Here is a 24,423-nt window from a genome sequence, read left to right on the forward strand (position 1 = left end):
GCTGTGGGGATGGAGTGCCTCCAGCAGAAAGGCTTCCAAAGGGTCTCTAACTTCTCCTGGGAATACATACTCTGCGTTGGGGGAAGTGGAGTCATGGAAAATATTCCCCTCTATACTGAATAGGGCAAACTACATAGAAAGTAAATATTATTTGGGAAACTGCTGAAAAGAACTTTGAAAGTCTCCCCTGCTCCTCTCCCAAGAAAACATACTAAAAAGGAACATATTAAAGTGGAAATAACAAGAAGCTGAGAATCTAAAGGCAGATGTTCTCTTCTTGGCCCTGTACCTGAGCAGGGTGCATACTTAATGCAAATTACATTCTACAACACTGGCCTCAATCTCTCCATCTCTAAAGCAAGGGAGTGGATCTTCACCTGTCAATCTCAAACCTGATGCTCAAAATACTTTCCCTCTCTTTCTCTCTCACTCTCTTGCTTTCTCCTTCCACACCTTGCTTTAAATAAGTAACTAAAAGGGAAATTAAAATGACCTATGATATGAGAGAAAATATTCCAGAGAAAGGCCCATCCCTGCTATTCACTCAGTTTCCCAAAGAAGACGCTATTGCCATTTTGACTGGGATGATGCACTATTGTGCCAAACCATTTTTAGATCCTGCCGACTAAATGCTATTAATAACTCCCAGTCATTGGGGTAATTCCCACCACCCCTACATTTTCAAGAGCCCCTTAGGAAAGAGCATCACCTTGAATATAAGCAAGTGAAAGCTTTACTACCTGAGGATATGGAAAGTAGTTTATTACCCTTCATTTCAATCTCATTGGATCTCAGAATATAATGGGGAAAATAATTTGTACTGGCTAAAGTGGGGTTTTGTTAACTGTAGTTCCATTTCTTCTGTCAGGGCTGTCTCTCCGTCATCATCCTCTCCTTAGCACTTGGGCTCTTGTGTAACTGAGAGCTGACTAATGGATCCTGTTGTCCATTTATATTCCCCACCCATTTCTTCCACTCTTTCCCCTTTTCTTACCTGGCATAATGTCCTACAGGACTCTGTGGGCAAAAGAAACACCAAACAGAAGAACAGAAGTGTACCAGTCATTGTCTTCCACACAGTTGAATTTCTTGCTTCTATAAAAATAAACAAAAAAGGCAAAGTATCACAAAATGGAAGCTTTCATGGTTCCATGCCACTGTAGACCATCAGCCTATGAGACTGGGCTCTGTCTTCAGCTCCATCTACTCAGAACTCTGCTCCAGATATGGTGTCCCTGTGGTGTCCCATCAACTTCGTCAGGAGGCTGCAGGTGTAAGTACCAACCAACACAAGGAGGTGCAGGCAATTGCTGAGCGATCCCTCACCCTCTGCTGCCAGCTTACAAGTTACACCTAACAGGGGAATTCCTCCAAACAAAGCTGCTGCTTACCAGATTTCACCTGGCCTACCAGATATAATAAATGACAGCCTGTGTTCAGACAGCAGGAATGATGGTTCGCTCTCTGGGTTCTGCAGGGCTGAGAAACATGTAGGCGGCTGTAGGGAAGAGGAGCTGGGGTTCTGATGGGTAAGCTCAGCCAAGATACATCTTCTGAAAGACGGTAAGCACCAGGCTTGGCCTATTATCCTTCCCTCCCCAGTAATCTGGAGTTGTATTTTCATGAATAGGTAGTGATTTCTTTGAAACTGATCTGCCATTTTTATGTCTACCAGAAATAATGTCAAAATTCAACTGATTCCTTGACACTGAGAATGCTCAGCACACAGTGGGAACATAATGCATTCAATAAAGGAAGAAGGAGGGAGGGAGGCAGGGCAGAAGGAAGAGAGGAAGCGAAGGAAGGAAGATGGGTGGGAAGAGTTGAGGATTTGTATCAGGATCCGTGCTGTATAAAGAATTCACCAAAGTTAAGAATGTGAATATTGAATTTTAACAATTTTAATATTTTCATCCTGAGCAAGGTCATCTTTGGAAGATATTTGATGTCTTCATTTTCAATGAAAGGATTAAGAAGACCTGGATGTCATTGCGAAATCCAGGAGCTATCAAAATGGCTGATAGTTGTTACTTGGCCATTTTTAGTCCAAAAGAAATCTTTACCCAGTCATGCGTAGTTCTACAGCAAACTGTGTCATTATTTTAAAGACAAGGCAGCAACGATTTTTCAATCATGTTCCTATACTGAAATGTTAGTCTAGCTGAAATTCCACTGAAATTCAATAATTGTTTAAAAGATTTTGTATTGCCTGTTTCAGGCTGGTTGTTAATAGTGTTTTTTTGCAAAGTCTGTAGCTTTTACACAAAGGGGCAAAGGGAGTCCATTATTCCTCATCACTTTTAAGTGTCTTTAGTGGCAATGCAGATGGACCCACAATTTCAAGTTAAGTGGAAGAATTACTCCATCCTTTATTCCAACCTAGTTGTTCAAAAACATAAAAACTCCAGTACCAAAACCATCCAAATGATCCGTTAGAATCATCACCACACTGCAATTACTGCTTTGGGTACCATTATCCAAACTAAAAAATTAGAAGCATGTTGACATAATTCTCATAAAACTTGATAATAAGTCCATACTTTTTCTGAATTAGCTTTAATAATTTTCATCATATTCAATGTTCTTTCTCTTGTTTAAAACTTATTTTATAAATTCTTTAAGAAATGAGAAAATAAGCATTCATAAAGCTAGCATTACTTGGCCCCCAAACTCAAGTAGATTTTAAAAAAAAAGAAATCAGTTGGGCGATTTATTGAGTTTCACAAATCAAGATGAATATCATTTTGTTTGCTTAAACTTTGAGTATGTTGTATTAAAATATAATCTTTATTACATTATCATTTTGCTTTAAAGTTGAAATATAATTGTTTAATGTTTCCTCAAAATGCTTTTGGTTATTACTAAATTTATATTTCCATGCATGACAAAATAAGCACTCTGAGTTTTATGTGGGAATGCTCTTCATTAGACATGAGCCCCTCCGTTAGACTTTGAAGTGTGACCTTTTTGATGTCAACAATGGTGACTCTGATTTCCTAGTGACTTTTTAACTTTTTCTCAATTCTTTTGACTGAAAGGAACATTTCCTAGAGTCAACTTTGTTGTGTTTAGCTTATAAAACGGATTGCTTTTTAAATACAGAGGCATGTTTTAAGCTGGGCTCAAATGAAAGCATTTTTCGTTCAGATTTGTTGACATTAAGCCACAAACATTAACTCTTTTTCCAGACCCACAGAAAGTTCAGAAGAAGTAAAAGGGTATAGTGGCAAAACAGAAGCTTTAATATTTCAACCCCATAGCCCCCGCTTGCCCAGGGCCTTTGTCCCTATTTGTTTTTCTGAAAAGTCACTGGTATCTAACAGTTTCCATCTCCTTACCCCAGGTGGCTGGAATATAACTCTAAAAGAAGGGGTAGTTGGACTACAACTCTTGCCTCTCAAAGAAATGCCTGAAATGTTGCCTTCATGTAGCATAAGCCAAAAACTTCATTACAAACATTCATTTCAGAAATTTATCTCTTAAGAACATACACCTAAAAAAAATTAAAAACAAACAAAAATCACCCCATGTGATTCATACTTGTCCCCCGAAATTAAAGCAATTACATCAGTACTGAAATTTCACCAGGGGAAATGTGCCAAGTATAACATGTTCAATTTTTAAAAAAAAATAAAAATCTAGAAACTGCTTCACTATCTCCTTCACTAAAAAGAAAGAAATAAAAATGGAACCACAAAGTATACTGATATAATGGCTAAATCTGCAAAAGACATAACATTTCCAGTCATCAAATTTAGATTACACTTCTCCCTTCTCTTGTCTGATATCCAGATCTAAAGAAAGTGCTTAAGATGGTCATTTGTGTGCTAATTTCACAAACAAAAATAGAATCCCTGATTTCCAAGAGATGTACTAACAGTTAGAAATTAAACAACAAGGACGACTTCTTTCCCTCGGCCCCCACAGGAAAGTCACAGTGAAACCAGACATCTGATGCTCAGTCTCAGGACTGGGAACTTGAACGGATTTGCTCCTCAGAGACCAACAGACCCTCAGGGTCAAAACTGGTATAATCGACATGACAGGAAGTATCTCAAAATTCCAGATTCCACAAATGATTCTCATATTTGTTGGCAATTTAATTATATAAAATATCTCTTCCTATCTGAATCAAAATCCTCCACCCAGAGCCATACAGTTGGCTGGCAATAGGCACAGCTCGATAACCTGAAACAACAGGCAGAATGAAAATGTGTGAATCACATACTGGGACATGTTCAGGGTATGACTCCTTCAGAAACAAGCATTTGCTTAATTAAAAAGTATACACACACGCACACACACACACACACACACACACACACACAGAGCAACTGAGACAAGTAATTTTGTAGAGTAATTTCGAAAAAGAAATCTTTCACAACTTGACCTCTTACATCTGGATTTAACATCAACAAAGAGAAAATGTTTTGGAATAGCCATCACAAATCGCAACAATCACAAATGTAAACCAAACTCCAGACAGAACTTTATCAGCAAACCAGGAACATTTCAACCACCAGTTTTGTCAGTTGATAGTCTGAGGTTACTACTTGCATAATTAGGTTTTATAATTGTTGAGGTTTCAAATGAGATTCCAAAAAGAACTATAAAAGTTCGCAAGCAGACTGTGGGTATATACTTCAGATGATCTCAGGGGCGGAAGATTCGACAGCGTCGGTCATTAACCATCCCATCATGTCACCCTTGGTCAGTGACCAGTGTGTACCTCCTGCCTGAATGTAGTCATTATGGAAGGACAGAGGAGACTAAACAGTTATTGTCTGTTTACTCTGAGTTAGAGACTGTGTTGATGTTAGCTCTTTTTATGCCTTCAAACAATTCTGTGCTACTAAAATGACTTCCACAATTTTCCAACGTTAAGGAGCTGAAAACTGACCCTGCCCAATTTTCATTTACCAGGCAGCATATTTGGGATTTGAACCCAGGCCTGTTATCTTTTTGTTTTTTCAGAATGTCATGTGACTTTTCTAAAATATGAAACAGCTGATTTTTGTATGCATTTAATTCTTTCAGAGCATTTTCACACATAACTTTCAACTTGATGTCATAATAATTTTATGAAGTAAACAGGATAAGTATCATTTTTTACTTGTCTATTTGAGGGAAAATCATGGTTCAGATAGCCACTGATTTTTCCCAAAGTCATACTTCAAGTTATCAAAAGATCCAGATTCTCTTTTGACTCCTTATCTAAGACTCTTAAATAATGTCATCCCTTGGTATTCACAAGAGACTGGCGCCTAGACACTAAAATATGGGGATTCTTAAGTCCCTTATATAAAATGGCATAGTATTTGCCTATGACTTATGCCCATCCTCCCTTTTACCTTAAATCATTTCTAGATTGCTTATAATAACTAAAGCAATGTAATGCTATGTAAATAGCTGTTATATTATATTGAAAATAACGACAATAATAGTGTCTGCATGTGCTCGGTACAGATTGATCTGTAGTTAGGTAATCCATAGATGCAGAACTCACAAATACAGAAGGCCAAGTACACATTATTCTGTGTCTTCTTTTCTGTCCTTTTTGGAGAAGGCAAGTATTGGTCATCATCTCTAGCAAAACAATGAATACCAGTAGTTTTTTGGGGTTTGTTATTCCAGGTAAATGTATATTTTGTCCGGGATTTTTCTAGAGGCGGCATCTCCAATGGAAGTGGAATCACTGTCTCAGGTCAATAGGCCAAATATTTGGAAGCAGGGATGATTTTTCATGCCCCAATCCACACCCACAGTTACCTACTCATAGGTTTGGGTGAACCCTCAGCTGTCTTCAGAATCCCAGTTTGCTAAACCTTAAGTCATTTTCACTGGTTCCTCTGAGACTCAACCAGTTTCTCCAAACCTTTTTTGAATTAGATACTTTCCTCTTTATGCATGCAGGTTGCAAGCAGTGCCAGCTCACACCTGGAATGTAAATAGTGAACAGGGACGAGCATAGGCAGACAGCATCTATGCCAGGCACTTGTCCAGGTGTGCCCTGAGAATCATCCACCTCATGAGTCACCACAAAACCAAAGAGAATTTCATTTGACAGTCAGATGCTGCCAAGATAGAGCCTGTAAAAATCAACACAATTTGGATAGGAACTCTAAACAACTAGGTAAACTCCAACTATGACAGAGCTAGCAGCACTTCTGAGCTTTTGTACAGAAATAACTTGAAAGTACAGTGAACACCATGATGTTGAAGCAATAATAAAGTATATATGAATTATGATAAATCTCTATACAAAGGAATGTTACATAAATATTTAAAAATATTTAGAAAGACTTCTGATAACTCATTAGTATGAAATAGCAGTATTATATAACTTTTGGATATTGACAAAATAAACACTGAACAGGATTCTCAAGGCACAACCAGAAAAAAAAAAAATCCATCTGGAATTGGAGTATTTCAAGCACCCAACAAAATGTTGAAAACCAGCAAATAAATTCTCTAATTGCAACAGAAATTTTTTAAAAAGTGTAAGATTTAAAAGAACAATTCAAAAATTGTTAAAGGAAAAAAATGTAAATCTGAAATGGGGTGTAATGCAATAGTGGAGCACAGCTCCTGGAGTTCATTCTCCTTTCCTCTCCCCATTAACCAAACACAGAGTAGACAGTATCTCTGGAAATGTCGGTAATGCCCAGAAATCTAGAGAGAAGCAAAGGTGAGGCCTTTTGTTTTTGCTCATCTGTCTTAATCATTTTCTGCTGTACCACAGAATACAATGGACTAGGTGATTTATAATTAGTAGAAGTTTATTCGACTCACAGTTCTGGAGGCTTGGGCAACCAAAACTATAGCACTGGCCTTGGGAGAGTGACTTTGTGCCACATGGTAACATGGAAAGTATGAGCATATGAGAGAAAGAAAAACTGGGATGAACTCATCTTTTTATCAGGAACCCACTTCCTCACTAACCAACCCCTTCCCAAGATACAGCCTTAGTCCATTCATGGCGGCAGGGTCCTCATGACCTAATCACCTCTTAAAAACCCCACGTCTTAATGCTGTTACAATGGCATTTTAAACAACTTCAGCATGAGCTTTGGAGGGGACATTCAAACCATAGCATCAACTAACTAAAGACCTCTAGAACTAGATGTTGGGGATACACTGTGAACTGGGGAAAGAGAACAAAGAGATTACCTCCCTCCTGGGAAATGAAGACTCTGGGGTTCTACCCAGACAAAGAAACAACCCAGAGCCTTAAGACATTTGACACTGGGATCTATAACCTATGGAAATGGAGAAAATTCTGACACCATGCAACAAAATCTCAGTATCAGAAAGCTAAGCCCACATGAGCAGGTAACTCTGTATTTGTTCCCTGTCACTCTTCAGACTTATTCTCTGTGCTTCTAAATCCCACTCTGCTCCAAGAAGCTGACATCTGCACACTGTCTTGCCTGTTTCCAGTGGGGATTCTTCCAATGGGAGTCATTGGGAAGAGATGGGAGGGTGAGAAAATAAGTAGAAGAGGACACATACTCCTCATTTCCTCTTCCTCCATGGTTCAGATCCTAGATGTGACTGCTTTTCTCTGGCTCTTGTTTCTGTTGGGCATGTTCTCTTTCATGCCTCAGTTGGCCCTTGTCTCCAATGGTTTCCTTCTCTTGCCTCTTCAAGGTCAGTGATAATAATGGTTTTCCACTTTTTCTGAGCCCCTGTTGTCTCCCTTTTTGGGTCTTTAGCCCGCCTACAATGTAAAGAATCTCTTCATTAAATTTTTTCAATTTAGTCTTTTCACCTAAGTCCTTTTCAGATAAATTGTATTCACAGTTAGCTGCTGCCTCAGAGCTCTGATTTCCCAGCTATTCCCTTAGACTGCAGAAAAGCGAACAGAGTACGAAATACCCAGACTCAAAACCATGTCCTTGCAAAAAAGAATTAGTGTCAGGTACAGAAAGGGAGGAGTCAAGAAAACAATGTGTATCGGGGTAATTTAAACCTAAGCAAGGTAAAAGGTGGTGCATCCCAATGACTCAAACATATTATAGAGAAAGATTTTAAAGAAAAACACAAAGGAGCAGAGCTTATGAAAGACAGCCAAGAAACTCCAATCTAAATATTAATACCATACACACATATACACACACAGACATGCACGCACGAAAATGCTCCACAGTTAGTTTAAGGTATAGAGCAAAATAACATGAACATGGTTTTTAATGCAAGAGTTCAAAGTAAATCAAAATCAAAGTTCAAAAATCAGAATAACATGAAATTCTTAAATAAATCAGGATCTTGAAGCAAAGAGACACTAATGAAAACTAAAGTATCAACATAAAAGATTTAAGACATTCAGTAGAGGTACTGATAAAGGAGAAATAGAAAGAGAGAAGATAATAGAGATAGAAAATAGACAAAGATAACACAAACAAAAATAAATGTAGTCCCTGAAGTAAAGTATCCAGATAATATGAACCTCCTCTGGAAGAAAAAACTATATTCAGCTATAATGTAAGACCATTTTCACTGAAATTTAGCAACAAGAAAAGGTCAATATAAAAGCATAATGGAGTTGTCAAAAATTGGGTGGCAAAGAACTAATTAGGAAAATGTTGAGACCTCTTCTTTCCAGTGGGAATAAATCCACATAACCTGTGTAATTAACAGGGTCATTTTAAAAAAATAACTGCTACCGCCCACAATATATTTTATTAACTGTCCTTTTGAGTATTAGTATTTAGAAAATAACAACTCTTGTGAGAAAGAATTACTTTTAAGTTTAACAATCCCTCAGGTTTCATGTGATAGTCTTCTTTCTTATTTAATTTAAATAAAACAAGATTTAATAATTTTAGAGGCAAATATAATTATTAATAATTATGCTTTTTCTATTTTGTTTTATGTCTATCTACCCATCGATCTACTGTGTCTTTATCTGTGAACATTGATATCTGTAAAATATCTGGAATAGGGTTTAACCATTAACAGTGATTATTTCTAGGTAGCAGGATTTGGTATGGTTTTACTTTTATCCTTGAAATTTTCTGTTCTATTTGAATTTTTATAACAAATATGTATCATTTCTAACAAAAACATTATTTTAAAAGGAGGGAAACGGTAAGAAACAAACTTGAAGTAAATATAGCAGGATGCTAACAGCAAGTAATTCTGGAGGTAGGAATGGGAGTGACTCTTACTTTCATTTTTATACTTGAGATTTTTCTAATTTCTAAAAACGATTTTTAAAAAGAAAAAAACAAAACCACTGGAAACAAATACAGCACAATATTAACAATGACTATGACAAAAGAATAAAATTCTTCAATATGCTTTTCTCTGTACCCTATACTTTCTACAAAATAATTGTTTTTATAATAGGAAAAATTTAACTTTTCAACATTGAGGTAAAAAGAGAATGAAGTAATTTAGAAATTAGTTCTATGTTCTTCTCCCAATTCTGTCATGACTAATTTTATGAAATTTGGTGGGGTACTTGGTTTCTCTGGGCCTTTTTTCTCCATTAATTCATTCATTTATTCATTTGGAAAACATTCACCTTCAGGCTTCTTTCTTGCAGGATAAAATTTAGGCTCTAGAGATGATTATGAAGATAAATAGGCCATGATCTGACCCTGCAGAAATCTACAGTATAATTAAGGAAGACCAGTAATAAAAATGGTATGAGTTAATGCTCTAAGTATCCTCCTTGAGATGTACAGAATTTATTTTTGAGGCCTGCAGCAAGAAAAAATAAACTCAAGTATAAATAATGGATACGGGAGGCAGGTCAGAAACAAGGTGGCATTGAGTTTGGACTTTATCGGGGCAGTGAAGAACAATGTTCCAGGCAGAGGAGCAGCAGGTCCAGAGCAGGTCTGGAACATCCAGGTGAGGCAGGGATGACTGAGAAGGTCACAGTGGAGCATCAGAATTGCCATGGGAGCTGATGTGTGGAGCTACTCAGTCAAAGAAAAATCTTTGGAGGAGCTATCAAATCTTCCAAAGACAAGATCAAATTCCATTTTCTCAGGTTTATTTTGCCACCATGTGGTGGGTAGTTAGAAGGTAGAGGCTGGAGACAGGATGTCAGTAGAGAGGCCATTCCTCAGCCAGGTAAATAACTAGAAGGATCCAAAATTTGCAACTGTAGGCAAGTAGGCAGTGGGCCCAGAGCCAGCAAGACTGATAGGACCTGATGCCTAATCAACAATAGGGAGAATGAAGGGGGATGCCACTAAAAATTGGGTTGAGAGGAAAAGATAAAAGGTTAGGAAAAATAGCACATGTGTAGAAGGTAGCAGAGGAGATCCAAGATGGTGGACTAGAGGGAGGGTGCATTCCTTGTCGCTCCATAACTTGGGTTTCAAGCAGAGGAAATCTGTTTCTCTGTGAGGCAGTCTTTGCTGTTTATGGATCCCCTGCTGTTTACCCCTTTTGTTCACCTTGATCACCCACAATCTACCAGCATATTGACTACTTTTTGAGTGCAGATTGCTCACTGACAGCCACCTATCATTCACCATGTGCCTCTTTGTCTGCCTCTTGCCTGCCCATTGCCTGCCTTTCACCTACCCATCATCCACTGCCCAAGGCCCACCTACCAATCATCCACTGGTAGCCCTGTAGACTGACTGCAGACTGCCAGAGGATCACCAGCTGCCTGCTGTTGCCTGGAAGTCCACTGTTACAGTACCCATAGGTTTGGTTACATGTGGCTGCTGCCATTTTGGGACAACAGCCAGGACCTGCAGGACCCCCAGCCTGACTGACCACACCCTGACTCTAAGACCCCCAGCCTGACCATGCCCATGCCCTAAGCTGCAGCTCCCCATTTGCCAACACATTTGGAAGCCAGTATGACCATCTTGGATTATCCTGGAAGCGGAAGCTCCAATCTTTAGGTGGGTCACATCCCATCCTGAGATGCCTGCTGGAGACTGGAAGCTCATTGTCAGGTACCTCACATGCATCAGGCTACTGAAGACTAGGAGGTTTGAATAGTATATGACTGTTATAGTGTAGATTTATTTTTCTCCTTTTGGAAAATTTTTGAGTTTTTATTTCTTTATTTTTCTTGCTCTCTCTATTTTCCTTTTGTTTACCTGTTTTCTCAGAGTCTCTCCTTTTCTCATGCTAACAACCAACTTCTTTTGATTACACTTTCACTCTTTCTACTATCTAGAACTTCTATATACTCTTTTCTTATCCCATTCACAGTTACATCCTACACCCCTTCCCATCCTCTTTGTCCTCTATTAGAAACTTCAGACCTTATTGCAAATCTATTTGTTATACTATAGATAATAATTGAACTCATCCTCTCTGTTTATTATGACAATATTGTTAACATCTTCATAGGGGCTATTTGGTTTACGGCTGCATATTATCTGTTCTGGGTGCTGCTAATATTGATCTCAACCTTAAAGAAGAGGTTTTGGAAAAATGTAGGGTCACTATAAGCCTATGGGGGGAAACTGCAATACCCCAGATCTGCACTACTAGAGGGGAAGATACATAAACAACAAAAAAAAACAAGGGAAGAAAATGTTCCAAACAAACCTAGATTCTATATTAATAGAAACCAGTGACAGCATGTTAGAATATATGTCAGAAAAAGAGTTCAGAATATACATAATTAAAATGATTTGTGAAGCAAAGGATGAGATAAGAGAGCAAATGCAAGCAATGAATGATCACTCCAATAAGCAGTCGAAAGAGCAACTGCAGGAAGCAAAAGATCATTTCAACAAAGAGATAGATTCTCAAAAACAAACAAATCCTTGAAATAAAGGAAACAACAAATCAAATAAACTCAATGGAAATCATTACCAACAGACTAGATCACTTGGAAGACAGAAACTCAGACAATGAAGACAAAATATTTAACCTTGAAAATAAAGTTGACCAAACAGAGAAGATAGTAAGAAATTATGAACAAAATCTCCAGGAACTATGGGACATCATGAAAAGACCAAATTTAAGAATTATCAGGATTGAGGAAGGCACAGAGATATAAACCAAAGGAATGAACGACGTATTCAATGAAATAATATCCGAAATTTTCCCAAACCTGAACAATGAAATGAAAAATCAAATACAAGAGGCTTACAGAACACCAAATGCACAAAATTACAACAGATCCACACCAAGGCACATTATAATGAAAATGCCTAACATACAAAATAAAGATAGTATTTTGAAGGTTGTGAGAGAAAAGCATCAGATTACATATAGGGGGAAATCAATATGGATATCAGCAGAATTCTCAACCCAGACCCTAAAAGCTAGAAGGGCCTGGAATAACATATTTCAAGCTCTGAAAGAACATGGTTGCCAACCAAGAATCCTATACCCAGCAAAACTAACCTTCAGATTTGAAGATGAAATAAAATCCTTCCATGATAAACAAAAGTTAAAAGAATTTACAAATAGAAAGCCTGTGCTACAGAACATTCTCAGAAATATATTCTATGAGGAGGATATGAAAAACAACAATATAGGTCAACACAGGGAGGAAGTACCTTAAAGGAAAAACCAATCAAAGGAGAAACCAAGTCAAGTTAGAAACCAAAAATAAACTGAGAATACAAATCATATCTCAATAATACCCTGAATGCTAATGGCCTAAACTCATCAATCAAAAGACATAGATTGCAGATTGGATTAAACAGAAAGACCCAACATTATGCTGCCTTCAAGAGACTCATCTCATAGAGAAGGACAGCCACAGACTAAAGGTGAAAGGGGGGGGGGGGGACCTACCACACACATGGACTCAGTAAAAAAGCGGGGGTTTCCATCCTTATATCAGGTAAAGTAAAATGTAGCAGAGAGAAAAAGACAATACCTATGTCTTCAGAGTCAGAAATTCTAATGCTATTAATCAAGAGGTGACAAGTCTAGAAACAAAGAAACATGAGGAAATTAAGTTGATGTTTGGGTATCACTTAGTTCAAAAATTTTGTTTTAAGATTTACGTATTTCCATTATGTAATTTTTATTGAAACACATTTACTGTTGTCCATATTTCAATAGACTTTTCTTCTACAAAAGCCATGTTATCACAACTGGAGGACACATTGTGTCATACTGCTTCATAGTTCTGCAAAAGCATCCCAATAGTGTCTCATTCACATGACAAATGGCTGAGAAATGAAAAAGCCTGACAAAAATAATAACTGTTATAAGGTAATTGTTATAAAAAATACACATATAAATATATATAAAGAATGATTTCTGACCTACGGACATTCATGAAAGCATCAAATTTCAATATTTACATTATGTAAATCTTCATAACTGTGCTCATTGTTAACTGGTAACTCCATTTCCTCTTTCACAAAATAAGAATATTAAGGGGAAAATCTTGAACTTGCACCACTGCTCTGATATGGCAGGAGATGGATTAAAAATGTGGACCACTTGACTCAATGACTTAATAATGACATTGAATATACATAATGGTAATATTTAAACTAGACCACAAGTTGGAGTTTGGGTTCTTTTGAATATCAGCTCTATCTCATTTCATGTTTGTTTTTCTTCCTCTTTGCACAGATGTAGTGATGGAGATAATGATATATGTGGGAGACTTATGAATAATTGTTTGTGATTACTTTATAAACAGAAAGATGAGAACAACCCAGAATAGATGTTCAAAAGTAAAAAGCTATATGAAAGTAGGGAGCTATCTAACTTCTACAACCAGAAGGTATTTCAATCTCTCCAGTTCTTCATATTGAAGGCTCATTTCCTCTTTGGTCCCTTAAATTTCACATTCTTTCTTGTATTTCTTTTCCTTATTTTTGCTTTTTCTTCTTCCTAGAAGGTACACTTTCAGACTTCCTTTAATGAAGATCAATGGGTGATAAACCCTCTGAATCTTTGTACGTCTAAAAACATAACATTTTCTGTCATTCTGGATGATTAAATGAACAAGTACATGGTCAAGGAATCGAAGGCTTTGTTTCAAATGGTGACTTATTTAGAATCCAGCTCTGGAACAGGAAGGGACTTTTGCATCAAATACATTTTTAAATGATTTTATCAGAGAAAGACACCAGGATAACAATCAAGAAATAAGATGCAGAATCCTTGGATGAAAAAGACGAGCGTCTCAGAGGTGCAGTCAACATTCTGGAGGCATGAAGAGCCTTCTAGATAAATTGGTGGAGGAAGAACCAATACTTAATGTCTACACTGAAGATCAGTACATGAAGATCATGAAGATGCACAGCTGTCAAAAACTAGATGGGCACCAGTGTGACTGGTTTTTGTACTATAACTGAATTTAATTAGCACTAGAGACCTTCTTTGAGCCAATGGTGGGAAATTTGCCCAAACAAGGTAAACTCATGGAATTTTGGTTCAAACTAAGCCTCTTTTGATTAATTCAAGAACTTTCTCCTTCTCTTACTCCTCTTTTCTTTCCTGGAACAATATCCTGGCATTAGGAAATAAACATCTAAAGATGCACCCCCACTGCCAGCTTCTGCTGAGATGTGCAACCATGCTGGTTTTAGGGCAGCATGCTCAGCCCACTTTGCCACATCTGCAACATCTGAGCCTGCTCTCCCCGCCGGTATCCAGCTGCTCTGTCTGGACCTGTCTCTGCCACTTCCCAGGGGCTTGAGAAGTACTTTTCCCTCATCCTGTATTCTTCCTCCTCTCTCTTCCCAGCTCTGTTTCTTCAGGAATCACAGAGACTTTCTGCTTTCCAAAATCCAGTTCTTTCCATAGGAAGCCCAGTTCTCTCCTCAAACCAGCTGGGAACATGTCACCATTTAGTCATTCTGCATCAGCATTGTGCCTCCCTCATTTTCCCTCATCCGTGACACCAACCGAAGCACAGAGATGAGTTCTCTACCTTCAAGAGATGACTCTGGACTTGGAGCCTGTATCTGGACAATCTTTTGAGATTGTGTCTGCCTCTTTGGTTTCTTTGAACATTTCTTTTTAAGTTCTGAGCTTTAAGTTCCCTGCTCCGGTGGATTATTAAGTACTTTCGTGTCATACGACTCAAAATAAATTACTAAGGACCCAAACTCAATTCCTACCCAGGTGATTTATACATACACTTGTCTCAGAGGTGATGATGAGTGAATACTGGGGAATAGACGGGGATTTGGGGCAAGGAAGAAGAAGTTGCCCCTGGTGTTTGACTTTGGACAGGCTAGTGATAGACTTCCTGGTCATCAGCTCATATACCACCCAATCAATGCCTCTAGAGGTGAGAGGACCTCAGGTGACTCAGGGTGCAGGAAGAACTGAGCTCCAAGATCCAAGGCATTAGGGACCATAAAAGGTCTTAATGCCCAGCTTGCACAGAAGTAATGGTACACTTTCTTCCAGCTGCAATGACAATTTGAGTCTATTTAAGATCCTTAGAATAATTACTTAGCAAAGGGACAGCCCCTCCAAACACAAGACTCAGAGGAATTTTCTGCAAAATTTCTGGAGGGAAAGAAAGGAACTGAGGAAAATGAAGAACTTGTTAACTGATTCAGAGACTCTTTGAAGAAATGTAATATTTTTAAAATTTAGTGTGCTAAATTACCATAGGGTAAAATTTATACCTACTACAACTGGAGCATCATGCCAAGCATAGTACCTCGCAGCATTTGTTAATAGACATCATTTCATGCATCACAACTTGTAAGGACTAGTCTGCTATGGATGGAGTTTTGTTTTTGTTATCAAATATATTAAATATGTTTTCTCCTATAAAACTTTCAAACTAAGAAAAACTGATTATCATCATTCCATTCTTTAAAACAAAGATATAATTTGAAAAAAAAATAGCTATAATAATAAATATTGGCTTTGGTTTATCAACAGTTGCCACAAGTTCTCAAATTGCAGTTCAGGACTCCCTTTGCCTTTTAGTTGGAGGAAGATGCTGGACTCTATTAATTTTAGCATTATTATTATCATTATTATTACTAATTACTTGCCTAGGTGCCCCACCCACGCTTGTCTGGAAACTACAGGTGTGCTGCCATTTGAACAATGTGCCTGGCCAGAACCCACTGCATTAGGAGATGACATCAGCTGGCCCATCAGTCCTTGGCCCAGGAATTCGGAAACTTGGATAGGAAAAAAGAGACGGGACTCACTCTGTTCATTGAGAGAGGTTGCAAAAGACAGTAGCTCATAGCAGCAATTTCCAGCTTTGATTGTACATTAGGATTCCCAGAGGAGCTTTTAAAACATAGCAGTGTCTGGACCCTACTTCAGACCCACGGGACCAGAGTATCTGGGAGCAAATATCTGGGAGCATCTCCACTAAAACATCTTGAGTAATTTCACTTCCGTCCAACTGAAAAATTGAAAGAATCCTACAGCAAACACCCTTCACCTAGATTGCACTAAGTGTTAACCTTTTCAGGGAAGAAGGGTCTTTTAAAACTCTCCCTACACTACTGGTGTGATTCAGCACCATGCACTGCCAGAAGAATGAGAAGTTGTGCTCCATTTGTGTACAGTGTGTCAAAATGCATCCTACTGTCATGTATAAACAATAGAACAAATTAAAAAATTTTTAAGTTTTTTGGGGAAAAAAAAACTCTCCAGGTGATATTAAATAGAGAGCTGAGAAAAGCCTCCGTGGTTATATTAATATATAAGTAGAAACAACCCAACCACAGAAAGGACAGAACAAAATGAAACAGATGCAGCAAGGAAGACGGAAGTGGAAAACGAGAGTCAGGACCCTGTCTCTCATACTTCATTCTATGAGATGTCCTGGTGTCATCATAACAGAGTCACCTACTGGGTTTAAGCTGGTGATTGATCATTGCAGTTAAAAGACTTAAGAATAATATGTAGAGAAAGCAAGAGGTTACTGGATACTTACAGCTTTTTAGTGTCTATTACACTAAGAGAAATATATAAAAATACAAATCCAGAATGCCATGAATTCCCATGAAAATGAAACTAACCTGCTAAACTATATGCTTTCTGATGTAGCTATTATATACTAAGATAAACTATTCTCCATTGAATAATGGAGAATTAAGTCAAATCTCATTCACCAGAGACAGCACCCATGCAAAAGAGTGGTGGCTGTGGTCTGCACAGTAGGCAGGAGTGTTTTATCACTGACATGGTTTAGAATTGCCAGAACATACTGATAACATATTTAGAAATATTGTTATCTACAGAGACTGCACTCCATTATTGCCTGGACCCGGGGAAAATCACCTCCACCCCCACCCCCTGTGCCCTCCTCGTACGTCCAATTTATAAAGACCAACCCATCTCCAGGCTTTGACCAGTCCACTGAGCTCGTTATCTGGTTTCTGTTTACAATTTTTCATTCATTCTACAAATAGACAGCAATGCTGTAACTCTATATTATGCAAATATTGTTGGAAGGGGATTTAGACCTACCTGATCTTAGGATACAATCCATGAAGTCATAAAAGACAAAGTCTGCAGTCTATTAAGGCCGATCACTTGCTAAAAATATGCTCGAGATCATTTATCAAAGCTACTAATAAGTTGATTTTTCCAAAAAATAAGAATGTGAATGAACTTTGAAAGAGGAAATGTGAAAAAACAAAAATAATGAGAGATAAATTCAAGCCTCACCCTTTTCTTGGTAAGCTTTCTTTAAGGGGGAGACCCGTTTTGTCAAAATTCAGAGGATAAAATTTTTGAAGCAAAACTTGATGTTTAAAATTTGCACTCCAATATTTACAAAGCTTCTTTCAGAAAGAAGAAAAGAATAAAGTTAAGGTTCAATTACAATACTATCTTAAGAAATAGTGTGAAAGATGACAGAAAGGTAGACATTTGGGTATCCTCTCCTGAAACACAAGAAAGACAACCTTTCAAACCAAGAAAACTCTCCCTGCAGTTCACATTATCTAAGGAAAAGACTGTGTAAGACCAAGAGATCTCAGTGCACTGGTTTGTATATGGAATTGCAGGATTTTGTGAGTAGGTGAAAAAATAATTCTTTGGTTTCAAGATCTGAGTTTGTGAACCTTAGTAAGAAATCAATATTATGCATAAAATTTCGAAGACTGATGAGAGAAAATGATAACAATGGTTCATTAACCTCTGTATTTGCACTGAGTCACTTGGAGATTACCACAAAGAAAAAAAAAAAAAAGTCAGAGATTTTAATTTCCCATATTCTGAAATTTGGATGGTGATCAGAGGAGCACAGAAAAATAAATGTAAACAAAAACAGCTTCATAACCAGGCTGGTGCTCTTATTGAATTATGTAAAGAGCTTCAAAGTTATCACATTACTTCTTAATACTTACTCATTGTATATGTTATTCATTAAGCCCCAAATTACCAAAGCCTTGCAAATATAGAATCATAATTGGCTGCTCATTTCTGAAATTCCTGTCCAAAGTTAGTCACTGGAAGGAGAAGGAGAACATAGAACTACTCACTGTGGCCAACCTATGAGAAAGTCACAGGTAAATTTGCCCCACTCCCTGCAGCTGGAGACACACAGCTTCCTTCACCATATCTCGTTTCAAGTCAGCAGACCAGGCTCCTGTCCCTCTGAGTCGTCAATTTAGCCCCGACTGTCAGATCCCCAAGCAGAGGTAGCTGGGCCGGGGCCTGCCCTCCACAGAGGTGCTACAGCAGCCTCAGCAGACAAGATGAGTCTTGCTTGGGAGCAGCTCCCAAAGTGGGAGGGGCACAGTGCTGGGGAGTGAATGAGTCACACACTAGGTGCCACACACAGACTCACAAAAAGCAAAGTCTTTGGCAAGGGATCCAGGGCTGTGGTGGTGGCACGGGATCTGCGGTATTTGGTCATACCTATTTCATCCTTTCAAATCTGCCTATAAGCCTGGAGGTGGGATATTGAAACCACAGTGTCTGTGCTTGGGGCTCTGTAACTGGCTAGCCGCCTTTCTGGTTACTAAGAGGGTAGTATGGATGCCTATTTATTCCTGGTTGTTCTCGCTTCCAGGCATGAGTTACACTGGAATTCTTAACCTTCTTGTGATTGTCTGGGGCTACACAAATAGCTCTATCATGTTAATGAGCAATTCAAGATGATAGCTCCTGCATCAGCCCAGGTCTCTGGATGACTGTGATAAGCAGAAGCCCCTGCTGAACCACAATGGGCATAAGAACAAGTTGTTCTTTATTGTTCTTAGTTGCTGATATGTGGGGGCTCTTTTTATCTCAGCGTAACCTAACCTATACTGACTAAAATGAGAACAAAGGCCCCTGAAAAGCTGCATGATCAGCAACGTCGTTTGTAAACCTTGAAAGGCTCAAAAATTCTTTCCAATTCTTCAAAGAATCCATGGACTTTTTATTACTCCCAATCCCATGTTTAAAAAACTACTTTCATGTTTATCTAGGGTATAGAATTATTTTAAATATTCCCTAAGAAGTTCTTAGAACATAGTGAGAGACCCCTTTCATTTTAAATCCCCCCTCTGCTCCATCTTCAATTTGTATCTTAGACTCTTCTGGATCTTCTAGGGAGTGATCAGAGCAAGAAGGGAAAGTTACAGGTGCTTTCTTTATTTTTCACTAACTCTAGATTTGAGAATCCCTTTGGGGAATAATACTCGTCCCTTGAGATCCATTCAAGTTCATCCCTCTGATGGGAAAAAAACATTTTTTTAAAATGGACTTTATCTTTTAGAGAATTTTTAGGCTAAGAAAAATTAAGCTGAAAGTACAGAGATTTCCCATATATCCCCATCCTAAATACTCACAACCTCCCCCATTATCAACATCCCAACACCAGGGTATTGCATTTGTTAAAACTGATGAATTTACTCCAATACATCCTTATCAATCATGTTTTCATTATGTATATACAAAATTCTTACTGTTTCAGATATGTGTGGAGATACATATACTTAAAATACAACCGACCCCTGACCTCTCAGAGCTCACAGTCTATTTGGAAGCAGACACATACATAAGGAAAATGTACAAGGTCTTCTCTTATAAGAGCCAAAACAAGTCACTCAAAGCAAGAAGGGGCTATTGGAGGCTGTGTCAGGAGCCACTTTCTAGGACACACAGAGCCAAACCAGGCCTGGAGGGTCATATCTTATTTATATTGATGAGCAAAGTTTGGGCTGCAAATTATGAAACTTGTTCATAATTCTTTTGCTCAGCAAACTTTTATTAAGCATGTACTAGAGACGAGGAATGTACAAGATGGAAGTGTTCTTGATGATCACCCAAACCCAACCCCACACTACACAAACGAGAAAACCAACTCAGCTATTATTGCCAGAGCTGGGACTCCTGACTTTTTCCAAAGCAGAAACTGGCCCACCTGAACCAAATAAAGCAGGACTCTCAGCTGCAGCTCCAGCCACATCACCAGCCATGCTGGGACTTACACATTGTACCCTGGTCATACCCTGCTGAGGGTTTGTCCTCTGGTTTCCAGCCTCCAAGCCTTTGTGCATGCTGTGCCCTCTGTCTAGGACTTCTCTTGGCTCATGCTTGGTATTCTTTCTAGAGAAAGCCTCTTCCTAAGCCCCGGGTGAAGCTAAGCACCCCTTATTTTGCACGAATGCATCTTATCATTGATTTTCTCTTGCTAGAATCTGTTCTCATCTCCATCAAGACCGCCACCTGCTCTGTCCTGTTCATCTTGCTCCAGCCACACAAACTGGTTTACAGGCCCTTCCTTTCTGTTGACCTGTACTGAAGCCTAAAGGGCTCCACCCATCTCCACCCACAGCCTCACACCTGGCTGACTCACCCTTGTCCTCAAGTGTCTCCTGCCCTGTCCAGCCACCCTGGTTCAGGTCCTCCCTTGACCACCATGGCATACAAGGCTGGTACCACCTTATCATTCAGGTTTTGGCTCAAATGTCATCAGCCCAGAGAAGTAGTCCCTGTTGTGGCTGTCACTGTTTAGGGACCCAAAACCACACTGCCTTCTCTCTTTCTTACCAAAATCCAGATTTGATGATTTAGGGTGTGTGGGTATGTGTGTGTGTGTGTGTGTGTGTGTGTGTGTACGTACATGCCTGCACACACTCAGTGGTAGGGATGGGACCCTAGGCCTCCTGCATGTTAGGCACTGAGCTACATACTGAGTCCCCAAGTCTATTTTTTTAAAACCCTTTTTTAAAAAAGTTTTTTTAAACCTTATTTTTTAAACCCAAAGGTGGAAGAAATGCCTTCTCCATGTCTACACACATGCAATTGAGCTTGGCAGGGATAAATTTACAGAATGTAGTCATCTCCTGTATTTTCCTGACTCTAAGGTGCCAGTGGTTATAAGATGTCTGTTGTTTTACGGTCCCCTGAGAAAAAACATGCTGACAAACTGAAACAATGCTCGGAAACTGTGAAACAATGCTCCAAATATATCCCAAAGCCAAAGATTAAAAAATGCACATCTCACGATGGATAAAATAAAATATGGCAGTTTCACTTTAAAACAATGAATGTAGAATTCCACAGCCCCTGCTGGCTGCTGGCCAACACTGATACGCAGGCTCGTTTCCCACAGGCCTCGATGACTAATGACATCCATTGGCTTTCTCTGAGGAGATTGCTCTACAGCCTCACCTGGCATTTCAAGGAGAAAATTGAAGCCATCCAATGGGGACTCATCTACTTCTCAGCTCCAAGCCTGCCTGCATGGGCTCCTGCCTTCTCTTCCTTCCTTCCTGTCTTGTGAGGAGTGTTCGTCTTCTTCAGAAACTGGTCTCTTCACAGGAGCTCTATCCCTGCCTCTTCAGCCTTCCCAAGGACTGCACCCTACAGACTTCCTTCCTGTTCCTGCACTGTCGCCCTCTCCCTGGACGTCCTCTCACCAACATTCAGGCATGCTCAACATCTCCCTTCTAAAACAAGATAGAGCAAAGCAGAAGTCTTCCTTGTCCCCTCTCCTCGTACGGACCCTGTCCCAAGTCCTCCGTCCTACCTACACTTCCAAGCACCGTCCACACGCTGTCTCCACTTCCTAACCTTGCCTAATCCAGTTTTCTCCCTTTGCACGATGTAGAAAACAGTTGTACAAAGGACACCAATACTCTCCACCTTCACAAATATGTATATACTCTCTGCTCTCAACATGCTCAATCTATCAGTATCACTCAATTCTTTGGCCATGTTTCCCTAAAACACCTTCTTTCTTTTTTAAAAAAGTGTAATATAATTTGTGGTACTGGGGATTGAACCCAAGGACCTCCTGCATGCTAAGCAATCACTCTACCATTTCTACCATTGAACCACATTTCCAACCCAATACCTACTTTCTTTTTTCAAATTATTTGTATCTTTTTAATTTATGGTGAAAAGCACATAACAAAATTTACTCTGTTAATCATTTTGACTGGGAGGATCCATGGATTGAAACCAGGGACAATCAATCACTGAACCACATCCCCAGTCCTATCTTGTATTTTATTTAGAGACAGGGTCTCATTGAATTGCTTAGTGCCTCACTATTGCTGAGGCTGGCTTTGAACTCAAGATCCTCCTGCCTCAGCTTCCTGAGCTGCTGGGATTACAGGCGTGCGCCACCATGCCCAGCACCTTCTTAATCATTCCACAGTGCACAGTTCAGTAGTATAAAGTGTGTTCACTTTGTTGTGCAGACCTTTAGACCACTTTTCACACAAAACTAAAACTCCACACTAATTGGACAATTCCCTGTTTCCACCTTCTCCTAATCCCTGGCAATCACCTTTGTAGTTTCTGTTTCCATGAATTTAACTAATTTAAATGGAATAGCATGGTATTTGTCCTTTTCTGATTGGCTTATTTCATTTAGTATAATGTAATCCTCATCCATGTTGTATGCAGACAGAATTTCCTCCTTTTCAAGGTTGAATAATACCCCATTGTATGCATATCCCACATTTTCCTGCCCCATTTGCCTGTCAACTGACATTCGGGTTTCTGAAACTTTCTTTCTTGAACTCTTGAGGTCCTCACTTTCCTCATTTCCTCTCTGGTCTCCTCTGTTGTGGAAATTGCATTCGGCGAGAGACCAAGCACCACTCAGAGGGTTGGAGAACTTAGGTTTATTTATGCTGGTGGACCCAGATGAGCTATTGCTCTGAAATTCTGGGCCTCAAACTGAGGTTACATGGGACTTAGGAAACTTGACATCATTTCTTGGCCATTACAACACTGATGATTTTGAATTCTTGGCCTACATGACCAAAGACCATGCACAGGAATTCTTGGGATAAGCAGTTCACAGATGCAGATCAAAGGCAGTGAACACCTGCGACCTGCGAGTGATACCACAGTCAGTGGTTTCTCAAGATAACTGTAAGTTTACATCCCTAATATATATATATATGTAAACCTAGCATAGATCTGTTACTATTTAACAAAGTATTTAAAACACACTCTGACAGAGAACAAAGCTATAAGTAATACTTTCCTCTTCACCTCTCCACCGAACTTCTAAAGTTTGAAGTTTGGGAAACTCCAACACCCCTGTTCTCACCCCTCTGAAGTCCACTCCTCCCTCCACAACTAGTTCCCTTCATTTCTCTTCTAAGCACAACATTCCCACATCAGCACATCCTGATTTCTATTTCAAAGTATATCTCAAGGGTTTGGGGTTGTGACTCAGTGGTAGAGCAGATGCCTAGCATGGGTGAGGCACTGGGTTCGACTCTCAGCACCATATATACATATCGACATCTAAAAAAAAATTTTTTTAAATCTATGTCTTCATATTTCCCTCTAACTCTGGTCATCTTCGTCTCTAGCCTGTGTTAACACACACACATCTGGTTGGTATCCTACTCCCACACTTGACGCCTTCCAGTCTGTCTCTAGAAATCTCCTACAGTATGTATTCAATTATATCACTTTTCAGACTAAAACTGTTCTCATTGCACTTAGAAAGATGTCTGTGTGCCTCCCCCGCCTCCCAGACATGCTGTTCTTCTAGGCTTGCCTTGGGCCTTTCCTTCCTGTGTCCACTGAGGCCCAGATGTAAGGGCCTTGTTCAGCTTCTGACACCCGCCCAGCTCATTTCTTGCTCTGGGCCTTTGTGTATCCTGTTTCTTCTGCCTGGGATCACCTCCTCCTCAGCCTTCACCCCACCACCACCACCTTCTACACATACACATACACACACAACCCTTGTGTGCTACTTCTCCTCTCACATGCCATGAAAACTAAGGTGAGCAAAGACAGCTCTGTGAAAGTGCTGACGTTGCACGTATGTGACCCCCCACACTCACACACCCACCCCTCCCAAGAATGAGGAACTCCTTCAGTGCTGTGTCCTAAGTCCCTCTTGCCACCCCTCAGTCCAGCCCTGCCCCTCTCGTGTCGGAACGTCAATATCCTCTCCTTTGACCATTTTCTGTGACAGGGTCCTCATCCTTCCTGCCTGCTAACCCTATAATCCTAAAGTACTGCACCCTGTTTGTCTTCCTTCAACTCATTCATCCAAATTTATGAACATCTTATTTATTTCAGCATTGTCTGTTTATCTCCTCTCTCCCAGGA

At 39.3% G+C, this 24,423-nt stretch overlaps 1 protein-coding gene across 2 annotated transcripts in view; it reads right to left on the reverse strand.

The window, feature by feature from the left end:
* The window catches only part of LOC306666315 (putative adhesion G protein-coupled receptor F2P), a 42,858-nt gene extending 24,247 nt beyond the window's left edge, over window positions 1-18,611 (reverse strand). For both annotated transcript variants that reach the window (XM_079148304.1, XM_079148303.1), the window contains exons 1-2: window positions 18,384-18,611; window positions 995-1,095 (exon numbers count right to left, since the gene is read on the reverse strand). In XM_079148304.1, coding sequence (XP_079004430.1) covers window positions 995-1,066 — 72 coding nt within the window. In that variant the 5' untranslated portion in view covers window positions 1,067-1,095; window positions 18,384-18,611. The remainder of the gene's footprint in view (window positions 1-994; window positions 1,096-18,383) is intronic.
* Window positions 18,612-24,423: the final 5,812 nt, after the last annotated feature.

This window comes from Sciurus vulgaris (assembly GCF_902686455.1).
Source record: "Sciurus vulgaris genome assembly, chromosome: 7".
Classification (NCBI taxonomy): Eukaryota; Metazoa; Chordata; class Mammalia; order Rodentia; family Sciuridae; genus Sciurus; species Sciurus vulgaris.